The sequence below is a fragment of the Rutidosis leptorrhynchoides genome, chromosome 3, assembly GCF_046630445.1.
Source record: "Rutidosis leptorrhynchoides isolate AG116_Rl617_1_P2 chromosome 3, CSIRO_AGI_Rlap_v1, whole genome shotgun sequence".
NCBI lineage: Eukaryota > Viridiplantae > Streptophyta > Magnoliopsida > Asterales > Asteraceae > Rutidosis > Rutidosis leptorrhynchoides.
In genome coordinates this window covers 5,697,569-5,711,343 of record NC_092335.1, presented here as the reverse complement: position 1 = coordinate 5,711,343, position 13,775 = coordinate 5,697,569, and the positions used below count along the sequence as shown (strand labels likewise).

At 34.8% G+C, this 13,775-nt stretch overlaps 1 protein-coding gene and 1 long non-coding RNA gene across 5 annotated transcripts; both read left to right on the top strand.

The window, feature by feature from the left end:
* Positions 1-4,903: 4,903 nt before the first annotated feature.
* Positions 4,904-8,013, top strand: LOC139895680 (pectinesterase 2-like). Its single transcript, XM_071878212.1, has 2 exons — positions 4,904-5,765; positions 7,311-8,013. The coding sequence occupies exons 1-2, from the start codon at positions 4,904-4,906 to the stop codon at positions 8,000-8,002; spliced, it is 1,554 nt and encodes a 517-aa protein (XP_071734313.1). The 3' UTR covers positions 8,003-8,013.
* A 1,766-nt stretch (positions 8,014-9,779) lies between these two features.
* Positions 9,780-13,207, top strand: LOC139895679 (uncharacterized). 4 transcript variants are annotated; one of them, XR_011775981.1, is made up of 7 exons: positions 9,780-10,099; positions 10,610-11,065; positions 11,701-11,794; positions 11,906-11,955; positions 12,042-12,215; positions 12,319-12,419; positions 12,572-13,207. It is a non-coding gene; the product is annotated as an uncharacterized lncRNA (long non-coding RNA). The 4 variants fall into 4 exon arrangements; XR_011775980.1 differs by lacking the exon at positions 11,701-11,794 and having other exon boundaries at positions 12,323-12,419; XR_011775978.1 differs by lacking the exon at positions 11,701-11,794.
* The last annotated feature ends 568 nt before the right edge of the window (positions 13,208-13,775 follow it).

The following is a 13,775-nucleotide window of genomic DNA, read 5'->3' as shown; positions in this document are numbered from 1 at the left end:
ATAATAAGGGTATGTTAGCAAATGTTGTAAGGGTGTAAGTCGAAATTCTGTCCGTGTAACGCTACGTAATTTTTAATCATTGTAAGTTATGTTCAACCTTTTTAATTTAATGTCTCGTAGCTAAGTTATTATTATGCTTATTTAATCCGAAGTAATCATGATGTTGGGCTAATTACCAAAATTGGGTAATTGGGCTTTGTACCATAATTGAGGTTTGGACAAAAGAACGACACTTATGGAAATTAGACTATGGGCTATTAAAGGGCTTTATATTTGTTTAACTAAATGATAGTTTGTTAATGTTAATATAAAGATTTACAATTGGGCGTCCCTATAAATTACCATATACACTCGATCGGACACGATGGGCGGGGTATTTATATGTACGAATAATCGTTCATTTAACCGGATACGGGAATGGATTAATAGCCACTAGAATAATTAAAACAGGGGTGAAATTATGTACAAGGACACTTGGTATAATTGATAACAAAATATTAAAACCTTGGGTTACACTCAGTCGACATCCTGGTGTAATTATTAAACAAAGTATTAAAATCTTGTTACAGTTTAAGTCCCCAATTAGTTGGAATATTTAACTTCGGGTATAAGGATAATTTGACGAGGACACTCGCACTTTATATTTATGACTGATGGACTGTTATGGACAAAAACCAGACGGACATATTAAATAATCCAGGACAAAGGAAAATTAACCCATGGGCATAAAACTAAAATTAACACGTCAAACATCATGGTTACGGAAGTTTAAATAAGCATAATTCTTTTATTTCATATTTAATTTCCTTTATTTTATATTTAATTGCACTTCTAATTATCGCATTTTTATTGTTATTGTATTTAATTGCACTTTTAATTATCGTACTTTTTAATTATCGCAAGTTTATTTTATCGCACTTTTATTATTCGCAATTTCATTATCGTTATTTACTTTACGCTTTAATTTAAGTCTTGTATTTATTTTTAATATTTTACATTTGGTTTTAACTGCGACTAAAGTTTTAAAATCGACAAACCGGTCATTAAACGGTAAAAACCCCTTTTATAATAATAATATTACTTATATATATATTTGTATTTTTATAAAAGTAAACTAATATAGCGTTAAGCTTTGTTTAAAGATTTTCCCTGTGGAACGAACCGGACTTACTAAAAACTACACTACTGTACGATTAGGTACACTGCCTATAAGTGTTGTAGCAAGGTTTAAGTATATCCATTCTCTAAATAAATAAATATCTTGTGTAAAATTGTATCGTATTTAATAGTATTTTCTGCTAAAATATAATAGCTATTTTATATACACTCCGCTACCACATCAGAAACCAATTGTCGAAAAATTTGACAAAAGGCTTTATAATTGGATTGCCAAATCCATCTCCTTCGGCGGTCGCCTCACACTTATAAAATCCATCCTTAGTAGTATCCCACTTTACTACTTCTCTCTTTTCCACGCTCCATCGTCCATCATTAGTCTTCTTGAAACTAAAAGACGCAAATTTTTTTGGGGTGGTACAACACTCGATAATAAAATAAACTGGATCAAATGGAACCAAATATTACTCCCGTATGATAAATGTGGCTTAAATGTGGGTTCTCTTTTTTGTAAAAATATATCACTACTATGCAAATGGTGGTGGCGATTAAAAATGAAAAGAATGAACTCTGGGTCAAAATTATCACGAGTATTTATGGGCTGGGGGGTTGGATACTACTAACGTTTCTTGCAGGAACATTTCAGGTCGCACGGTTTGGAAAGAGATTATCAAAGCTGGAAAAATTGCGGATATTACTGGCGCTGCATTTACCACTTCAATCACCAAAAAGACTGGGACTGGCTCCTCCATAAAATTCTAGAATGATATTTGGTGCAGTTCCGAATGTTTTAGATCGACATTCCACAGATTATATATGCTCGAATCTAACAAGGATGCTTCGGTTGCGGATCGAATTATTCAAGCTGATTCATCTTCGATTGGAAACTGGTGTTGGTCTCGCCCTCTGTCAGGACGAGCTCTAAATGAACTTACGGAATTAAATAACCTAATATCCCCGGTTGCCCTCACTAATTGCCCCGATTCATGGAAATACACCCTCGACCCATCTGGCACGTATACAACCAAATCATTATCATTACTTTTAAACAATTTAAAGTTCGGTATTAATGCCTCAAATACACCAATCCCGCGCAACAAACTTGTCCCACAAAAAATCTATATCTTTGCGTGGCGCGCATTACAACTTAAGCTACCGGTACGAATCGAACTTGATAAAAGAGGCATCGATTTAGACTCCATCCTTTGCCCACAATGTGCCCTGGACGTTGAATCCGTGGCACATACACTTGTCAATTGTCTTAAATCTCAACAAATTTGGAGACTTGTTCTTGATTGGTGGAATCAAGATACTACACTTATCTCAAACACTCACGATGCCATCATTAACAACCAACCCTTCACCCAAAATAACTTCGGGACCTCCTTATGACAAGCCGTGAAATGGATTGTTTGCTACATTTTATGGAAACATAGAAATCTCAAAGTCTTCTCCAAAAAGGGATGGATCCCCGCTTCTATCATCTCCGAAATTCAAACACAAAGTTTTAGTTGGATTTCAAAAAGATCTCGGAAAAAGAAACCTATTGATTGGCACCAATGGTTGATCAACCCATCGTTTTATGTCGCGGACTCTCCTCATCGTATCGGAATCGGTTAAGGATCATCCCTAGCGATTGGTACGGCTTTTGTGGTTCCTTCTATCTCCTATGTCGAATAGACTAAGCGGGGTAGTCGGGGTTAACTTTGTAGCCACTTGATCGGCACTGTTTTCCCCCTATTCCGGCTTGAATTATCTTCAAGTTCGTTTCCGTCATTCGATTTTAGTTGGTTCCTCATTGGCTTACCTATGTTATAGAAGTAGTAATAGCTTACATGTCTTTTTCTTTCCGTTTTATCATTGTATAGATATATTTAGGGCTATGTAACGGTACTCATGTTACTAATAATAATATTTATTTGCTTTTAAAAAAAAAAAAATTCTCACTTTTTGTATATGTACATATAGTTTTGACTAACCTATTAATAATAAAGTACAAGAGTTGTTTTTATTTTGATTTTTATATCAATTTTAGTTAATGAATGGAGAAGTTATATTTTGATATCATTCTTCTTTCATCAACACTGTTTAAGCCTGAAACTGAAATAACGGCCACATTCGTTTCATGATTCTTTAAGCAAAAGTGTATGATGATTTAGAGTTTGTGTTTGACGATTTTTAAATTAGATATAATTCACAGATATCGATCAAATTTGAAAGCAAGGTTTGTTCATGTAAAATTCTAAAGATGATAAGGAGAACTTTAATAAGTTGAAAGCCATGTGAAAATATTTGATTGGGTGTGTTCACTATATATTGCGACATTGAACAATATTTGATGACTCAACATCAATTCAGGTTTCAATAAAAAATAAAGTTTTAAAAAACCGGTTTCGAAAGTATACTTTTGAAACCGGTTGTTCCAAAAAACCGGTATCTAATTTCCTTTCTAAAAAAAAAAACCAGTTTGCAATCTTTTTTGGAACCAGTTTTTTGCACTTGTTTAATAAACAGGTTTGTAAAAGGAGTTTTTATTCTCATTTTTTTTAGTAGTGAGAAGATGATAAGGAAAACTTTAATAAGTTGAAAGTCACGTGTCAGTATTTGATTGGGTGTGTTCATTATATATTACTACATTGGACAATACTTGATGACTCAACATCAATTCAGGTTTCAAGGATTAAAGCAGCGAGATTCGTAACCCTAATTACGGTGATGAATTTAATAAAACTTATACCATTATATGCGTAAAAGTGTAGTGAATAAATCTGTTGTATCGGCAACCTATATTACGGTGACTGGAGGCCATTGTTGGCGATTCAAAGCTTGCGGTGGATGAAAGTTGAAGAGAGAAGGGTACGGTGGGTTTAGATCTGTATCTACCCATTTTTTTTTAATTTTATTTGTAAAATGGGGTAGTAATGAGGAATCATGTGACACGTGTCGCAATTTCAGGAGTGTTAGGTGTAATTAATCCTACTAATCAAAGGTTAACATGTGGATTAACTTAATTAAAGTGAACGACCCCACACTTTTTCAGGGGTGAAAAGTGTAAATATATAATTTAATTAAAATAAAAGAAACTAATTCCACCCGAATTTATAACGGGCCATACCTTCTCGTTTGGTGCAAGTTAAATTTTTCCGGGACCACCGTTCAATTCGGAAAAATCTTACGAACCCAACGGGACTAACTATACGCGAAACGGACAATTTTTAAAAAAACACTAAACACAACGACAACCCGTATCTTCCCGATCGCCACTAGCTAAATTTTTTCGACGGCATCATCAAAATTGACTTTATAATCATTTTTAAGTACGGAATTTTTAAGATTACATTTATCGAAAAATTTGATTACTTGTGTTAAATTTTTGGACTATTTGCTCATGAAAAAAGGTCGATAAACATTACAAAAGAGAGGTATAGTTTTGACAAATAATGATTTTGATTTTCGTTTAATTTCCTAACTACGACTACAACTAATTATGTGTTCCAACTCTTCAGTTGACATTCATAAACCGTAAAATTCCCTTTATAGCTTAATTATACTAAGCAATTAGTTTTATAATTATCACCTACTAGTTAACAGTTTGATTAATAGAATTATAGGAGAATCTTCCTTGTAACAACCCACATCTAGTTTAGAATTGGTGACATTGTCAAATGTCAAACATGTCCCAATGTATACATTTGTCATTATTTTAGCAATATATATACGCCCATCTTTATCATACCAATATATCTCACAAAACACACATCAACACACAAACTCTTAAGCCATAGCCATGGCCATTAACCTTTGCATATTCATGCTTCTCACAATTTCCATTTCTCCTTTCATTTCATCTGCCTTACCGAACGACGTAAACTGGTGGTGCGACAAGACTCCAAACCCTGAGCCATGTAAGCATTTCATGAGCACCAAACCTCAAAAATTCGGTCACGTTTTAGCCAAATCAGATTTTAAAAAAATGGCTGTGGAGTTAGCCATGGAAAGGGCGCTCAGGGCCGAGAGTCACACCAAATGGCTAGGCCAAAAGTGTCGTAACGAACGAGAAAAAGCTGCATGGGCCGACTGTTTGACACTCTACCAAAACACCATATTGCAACTAAACCAAACACTTGACCCAACCATCAAGTGCACCGATTTCGACACTCAAACGTGGCTCAGCACTGCGTTGACCAATCTAGAAACATGTCGTGCTGGGTTTGTGGAGCTTAATGCTTCAGACTACATGTTACCACTTATGTCAAATAATGTTACAAAGCTTATTAGCAATACATTAGCCATCAATAATAATGGATCAACGACACCGGTAGAGACTTATAAAAAAGGATTTCCGGCATGGGTTACACCCGGTGATCGAAAGCTTTTGCAGACTGCTGCACCTAAGGCGAACCTTGTGGTGGCTCAGGATGGTTCAGGGAATTATAAAACCATTAAGGCTGCGATTGATGCGGCCTCGAAAAGAAGTGGCAGTGGGAGATATGTTATTTACATCAAGAGGGGTGTTTATAGTGAAAATATTGATATTGGTAGTAAAATGAAGAATATAATGCTTGTGGGAGATGGGTTGAAGTACACCATCATCACCGGCAGCCGGAGCTATGGAGGTGGCTCTACCACCTTTAATTCCGCCACAGTTAGTAAGTAATCTATTTATATATATATATATATACACACACGCTTCCCTTAATTAAAAACTAGAAAAAATCCGAAGTTGCTGCGGTTGTATTCGACGCGCGGTCCAATTTGGATATACGATGTCCGTTTCGCGTATAGTTAGTCGTGTTGTATATGTATATATATGTATGTAATATAACCCGAAATATTTATATTTTTTAACGATGTCCGTTTCGCGTATAGTTAGTCGCGTTGTGTTCGTAAAATTATTTCGAGTTGAACGGTGGTCTCGGAAAAATTTAACTCGCACCGAGCGTGAATATAGGGCCCGTTATTTAGTGTTTTTTTTAACGATGTCCGTTTTGCATATAGTTAGTCCCGTTGGGTTCGTGAGATTTTTTCGAGTTGAACGGTGGCCTCGGAAAAATTTAACTCGCACCGAGCGAGAAGATAGGACCCGTTATAAATTCGGGTGGAGTAAGGTTTTTTTATTTTAATTAAATTATAAATTTACGTTTTTTACTCCTGAAAAAATGTAAAGTTGAGGGGTTGGTGTGTAATTTGTGCGAAAGTTGGAGGACCATTTGTAGTGTGAGCGCAAACTCAAAACGACAACTCGTTAAAACTGAAACGACCAAATTTGGGAGGAGGTTTAGTATGTAAGTATAAAGTATAATATAATATAATAATATAATATAATATAATATAATATAATATAATATAATTAACAACATTGAAAAATCTCGCAAAATGATCAAAACTAAGTCATGATTAGTTCGAACAAAATGGAAATTGACCTAGCAATATCGAGGCAACACATATACCTCAAAATTGTGAGTTGAAGTTCTGCAATGATAAAATTTGTAAATATTTCTGGATATTCATGACATGAATATGAGTTTTCCTTAAAAGAAAAGTCAATATTAGTTTGGGTCCCAACTTCCAATTGTCAAAATTTGGTAACTTTCTGATATTAAGTAAATAGAGTTAAATTTCATTTTGTTTAAAAGTCAATGAAATTTCACAAAGTAAATACTACACTAATATATAGCAGGAAATCAATATAATGTAGGACATTTGAATATGTTCTAAAAAACAATGTTATCTTAGCTTTCATGTTAGCTCAATTTAACTATCATATGTTAGAAATGAGATCATGTGTACGGAGTGGCCGGCCAATGTTTCATTAACAAAACCTTTTGAAAGAAGTAAATAGAGTTGTATTTTATTTTGTTTGAATTAATTGAAATTTCACAAAATTAAATATCACTACTATATGGAAAGCCGCAACATTTTGTGACATTTGTGGCTTGAACTTGTTTATTTGAAACTTGTTCCATAATTTTGTAATAAAGACGCTAAATCAAGTAATATTACTAAGTTAATTTGTGTATTCAATTGTTTATTTCACACAAATAGTAATAAAGACGCTAAATCAAGTAATATTACTAAGTTAATTTGTGTATTCAATTGTTTATTTCACACAAATAGTAATAAAGGTACGTATCATACACAACTAACATTCTTAGTCGATCAATTAATGTTTGATAAATTCCTTGTAACAACAGGTGTAACCGGATCTGGTTTCATTGCACGTGGCATAACATTCCGCAATACCGCGGGCCCACAAAACCACCAAGCAGTGGCTCTACGTTCAGGCGCCGACTTATCAGTATTCTATCGTTGTGGTTTCGAAGGATACCAAGACACTCTTTACGTCCACTCGCAACGACAGTTCTACAGAGAATGTTACATTTACGGCACAGTTGATTTCATATTTGGGAACGCAGCCGTAGTTTTCCAAAACTGTATGATTTATGGAAGACGTGGCATGGCTGGTCAAGAGGTCACTATCACGGCTCAAGGCAGAACTGACTCGAACCAAAACACGGGGATCTCAATCCATAATTCTAGAATCATGGCTGCATCTGACTTAAAACCGGTTCAAGCCTCGTTTAAAACATACTTGGGTCGCCCCTGGAAACAATATTCTAGAACGGTATATTTGAAATGTTTTATGGATAATTTGGTTGACCCGGCTGGTTGGTTAGAATGGAATGGAAATTTTGCTCTTAATACTTTATATTATGGAGAATATAATAATTTTGGACTGGGTTCTTCAACAAGCAGGAGAGTGAAGTGGGGTGGCTACCATGTTATTACTAGCGCCAGCGAGGCTTCCAAGTTTACGGTGGCGAATTTCATTGCCGGACAGTCGTGGTTGCCTGGCACCGGCGTGCCATTTTATGCCGGCCTTTAAGTTGTAAATGAAGTTGGAGAAGTCGTGTAATTTATGTTTATTCATATTTTAATTATCTTTGTTGTTACAATTTCTTTCATTCAAGTATTAAATGGTTAACCATGTTAATAAAGCGGTGATTTTCTTTATATAGTTTGCCGTGTTTAAAATCCAATTCCAATCTCATTGTAAAATAAACACTTAATTTGTTGAATCTTAATGCGTTATTTGATCATTATAACGTAGGAATATGTATGAATTGATTTGATTCTTATTTGTTAATTGTCGTGTACTGTTGTTGGATAGAAGAAAGTGTATAACCCAACTTGCATGATGTGGGCTCAAATAGCTTCTTGGGCCCTACACTCAAGCCCATTTTGAAGTCGAAAATCCAAATATGTATAGGGTAATTAGCCAAAATATACTTTTTAAAAATTTTTCGTCCAAAATACACTTTTTAAAAAAAAAATGTTTTTTTACACCACTGGGTAGACCAAAATGTTGGTCGATCAACATATATCATGGTCGACCACCTCTTTTTTCAAGGTGGTCGACCAAGCTTCATTGAGTCGATCCCCGGTCGACTACCATGTAAACATGGCCGACTACCTCTCATTTCTTCATGATCGACTACCCCCAACAAGAAACAACGTGGGCGACTCAATACATGGTCGACTACTATACCCAATACTTTATGATGTTTTCCAATAACATCAATGTAAGAAGTTTAAATAAAGTTATGCCACCTTCAGGTAGTTGTCAAACTACCCTTTGTTTTATGTCTGCTTCGAAAAACTACTTTCATATTTCACAATTATGAAGCTGATTCCGTGAGTTAATTAAATGTAGAATAAGAAACATGCGAAATGTTGCTTGTCATTGTCGCTCAGAAGTTCATAGCTTGAACATCTCATAGCTTAAACAATTATGGAGCAAAATATTTGTCTCCTGGAATTCATTGGACCTTGCATGGTGAGCTCGTGACGGCTTCACGATTAGTACGTGCAGGCTCCGCATCGTGCAGTGCCTAAGGTACATATCATAAACTATTGGGTAGTCGGACCATGTATTGGGTCGCCCGCGTTGTTTCTTGTTGGGGGTAGTCGACCATGAAAAAATGAGAGGAAGTCGACCATGTTTACATGGTAGTCGACCGGAGACTCAATGAAGCTTGGTCGATCACCTTGAAAAAAGAGGTGGTCGACCATGATATACGGTGGTCGACCAACATTTTGGTCTACCAAATGGTGTAAAAAGACAATTTCTTTTAAAAAAGTTTATTTTGGACGAAAACTTTATAAAAAAGTATATTTTGACGAATTTCTCATATGTATATAGATATATACGGAATAATATATATCTGTACTTAATGTTTGAGATTGATGCAAGTGGAATGAACTTATATCATCAATTTTTAATATCGATTAATGCAAGTGGAATGAACTTATATCATCAATTTTTAATATCGACTTCAACGATAATTAAAATAAAATCAATAGTTAGCTTAATTTTCTTCTTTTATTGACAACGACGACATTGTCACGTACTATATACTCGTATTATATTATATATTTTGAACTAATAAAAATATTTTAAAGATGATTTAGTAAATGAGCTTGAACATACTCGCAAGTAAAAATAAACTTTTCCATTTATATACAATATTACCTTATATACTAAAAGAAGAACCGACGTCGTTTAACTACCCTAATACGACAATTAGCGCGACCCAATTTTTCTAAAAGAAGAACCGATTTACGTCGTTTAACTACCCTAATACGACAATTAGCGCCACCCAATTTTTATTTACCCAGTAATCACCTTCTCACCCTTCCTCCCCATTAATAACCTCCATCGCTCCATCCTTCCAGAATAATCGCCTCCACCACGACCGGCGACGGGCAGCGCCACCGCGGTCAACACCATCGTCGTCACAAACACTATTGCTCGATATCGCACCAGCAACACCACTTCCGATTCCGATCCATTGTTTACTGCGAAAGTCGTGACGGTACAAACACAGGACAACACACTGAGTATGTGACGCATCAATTCAGGGATGCACAATCTCTTTCTCTAGCGCCCTTTCCTCCAATTTGCGATTGAAATTGTAATCAGGTTAGTTTTATAATTATCTTTTTCAGTCAGTTATGGCTTGAGTTATATTTGGGGGTATTGCGTGTGAAATCACTTTTAAATTTCTGATAATCAAGTTTTTTGTTGAAATCCTAAATTGATAACATAAGATAAATTGATATATTTCATTCTTTGTTTAAGTACAAATAAGATGAAACATGTTGTTTGTGTGATATATAAGCAAATAATATGTTGTTAGTGTATCGTACTTTGTGATGACCAGGTGTTTTAATTTGTTTCAATGATTGTACTTTAGTATGTTGGTGTTTAAGTAGTTGGTAAGTAGTTGGTGTTTTAATAGGTAGATAGAATAAGTTCAATGTAAGTGAGATGATAAGCAAATAATCAAAGTACAAATAACACAACCATTGAAACAAATTAAAGCACCATGTTTATGCTTCATGTGATCACAAAAGTATTTGGATTCGGATTTTACCCATTGAAGGCTGTATGATCTTTCATATAAATGCATTTATGCTTTTATTATTGCAGGTCAAAAAGGCTTTAAAAAGACTCAATCGATCCTACTTGAAGTCCAATGAGAATCCAGAGCAAATTCATTCGTGATTACGAAAGAGACGTCACAACAACAATAGTGTTTACCTTCTTCTCTATAGCAACAGACTACCTTACTATGGTAAGGTAAGACGTTGCGATTTTATAAATATATCGAATTATGTCCATTAACAAACATTTGTTGTACGAGTTAATTAAATTGTCAACCAAGTGATTAAAGAAGGTGGTAGCAATTTTGTCTGCGTGCATATCGAATTATGTCCAAGTTAGCTATTTGTTCAACGTTGATAATAGCGGCAAAATATTTTCAATTGATGAATGTCTGCAACCTATTGTGCTTTATGACAACCCATTGTGCTCTATCAAACTGATGAGAAAGTAAATCTTGATAAACATTTGTTGCTCCAAAATCTTCAAGTGCTTTGGACACAGGTTAGTTGCAGTATCACATGGACTTTGGAACACTTCGGTTTTGGTTATCATGTGGTTCACTTTAAATAAATTTGGTATTAATTGGTTTGATTTAATGATTATTGCCTTTTTCAATGGACTTAAAATCCATATTCATACCAATTTTTGAATCGCTTATAACGCACAATCTTAGCATTTTTTGTCCTTATTTGTTTCTTAAATCAAAGTTATTAGTTTGAAAATACTTGCATTGTACTGGCCAATCCAATATGGGACCTAAGAGATGGAATTAAAGAGGTGCACTTCCTGCCCTTCAGTCCTGTTGACAATCACAATGCCATTACCTACAAAGGTGACCGACATTGAATAAACAAGGGTGCACCACAACAAATTGATTGATTTTACGTGTTCTATACCGAATTTCAAAATTCAAATTTCAATGGTTTTTTCGGAAGATCACTGAATTATATGAACTCTAAAGTGAAACGTTAAAAAAAGCCCATGATACCATTGATGGTTTTGTGAATCATTATTTGTGATATATATATATATATATATATATATATATATATATATATATATATATATATATATATATATATATATATATATATATATATATATATATATATATATATATATATTGGTTGTCAAAGGTGCCAAGAAAGACTATGCAGAGCACGGACTCTGGGACTCACAGTGGGAATTTAGATTTTACATAAAAATGTGTTGGCTTCGTAAAGTATGCGTGTGAGTATAAATGTATTGGTGATGATAGTGGTTGATTATGAGTGAAATGTGTTTGTGATGTTTGATGGTTCAATTGCTAATATGGTCACGTTTTGTTTCTTGATTTTTCAGTTTTTAAGTACAAATGGCCAAGGGTAGCTTCAACAAAGAACATGAATTTTGTAAGTTCATAAGCATGATCAATTTTGTAAGTTCATCATTTATGTTAAACAAATAACAAAGTGCTATACGTTATCTGATTTTTCAGAAGTTGTGTTCGGGTCAGGCAAAATCACTGCATGCGTGTTTGACTTTTTGAGTGCGCATCTCCCAGACTGCGGTAATTATTTATATAGTTTTTCAACTGGTGGAATGCCTGATAGCGTATCATCTTTTTCGTCCTTTGGGGAATCAAACGTTGGTGCTATTCCTCTAACTGTTGGTAATGCTTTGGCCTAACTGTCTTCTTTTTTGTTATTGGTGCTATCTTTTTGCCAATGTTGTAGATGTTGTATAGTCTAATCAGTTGGTTGCCCCTGTGGCAGTTAGTTCCATTGATTCTAATCAGCGTGTTAGGGACGATCGGCGCGTTAACGTTCATGGTATGTTGACATCAAGTGCCTGTCGGATGAAAGAAAATAGTGTGGTATGCAATTCACTTATTTTATCCCCACTATTTAGGTTGTCATTATGGTGAGAATTTAGAGTGAAACAACCACTCTAAAGTGGTAACTTCACTCTAAATAACCACCACCGAAGCTATTCCACCCAATTCGGTACCAACACATTTCATTTCAGGTTACTCATCAACAAGTAAGTCAGCAACAATAAGCAGCAGCAAGTCATCAACGATAAGCTGCAGCAAGGGGGGATTTTCTTTTTGAAAAATAGTTAGCACTACCTTTGTAACCAGAACAACTTCTTACACATATAACATTATCAAGTTTACGAATAAGAATCAACGTCTACCAAATGCAACCGATGCAAAGCGCGGTCCGGCAATTATCTAGTTAGTTCCATTTTTTGAATAATGTTATATGTTATATATCTATCTATCTTCCATATATTATATATATCGCGTGACCAAGGGTATAACTATGCATATATGTTGTGAGAGGGCCATGGACTCCCCTCATTTTTTATGGTGGTAGTGTAAATATGTTACTAGCTGGGGTTAATTTTACTAGATTTGTTAACACCGAAGCTTGGCTTGAGTGGTATAGGGGTGAGATCCAACTTGGGGTACTGCCAACACAGGTTCGATTCTCACTCTAAACAGAGAATTTCCAACCTTTGATGGTACTGCCAACATCAATGCGATTTGGGAAAGTCTTTGGGGGATTTTCCCAATCTTCGATGGTACTGTCAACATCGTCGCAAATTGGGTTTCCTCCTAACGCGTGTGTGGATGACAAATGAGCATTCGATGTCGATATTGCCGTTCAATTTTTTTTTTTTTTACTAGATTATTTCATATGGCCCTCCTATAAGGTATGAAGGCAGAGTATAATGATTTATAATTTCATGTGTTTGGTTTGTTTTTTAGTAATTTTATTTTTTTATTTATTATTAGCACACAATATTTTCTTCTTCTTGCATTTTCTATTTTGATTTGAATTTATTTATTCATTTAAGTGATGCGTTAAAATGTTCATAACTTCACTTATAACCTGAAGATATGTTTCAGATTTATTTAACTACTTAATTACAATCTTACATTGTTTATATTTGTATCTACCTCTTGTAAATGAGAGTTATGAGAGTATTGAGTATCTTAAGGAGATCAAGAAAAAAAGCATTTTATTCAAGGTTGACTTTGAAAAAGCTTTCGATTGTCTGAATTGGAGTTTCTTAATGGATGTTATGAAGAGCATGGGTTTTGGGTCCAAATGGAGGACGTAGATCCTTGCGTGTCTTGAATCCGCGGCGATTTCAATCTTAGTAAACGGGTCTCCAACAAAAGAGTTCTCTTTGGGTAAACATTCGCCAAGGCGATCCGCTA

What these genes read in the sequence shown, in the direction of transcription:
- LOC139895680 (XM_071878212.1), top strand. Translation starts at nt 4,904, where the DNA reads ATGGCCATTAACCTTTGCATATTCATGCTTCTCACAATTTCCATTTCT. An exon ending in CTTTAATTCCGCCACAGTTA is followed by an intron (nt 5,766 to 7,310) that starts GTAAGTAATCTA and finishes TTGTAACAACAG; the next exon opens with GTGTAACCGGATCTGGTTTC.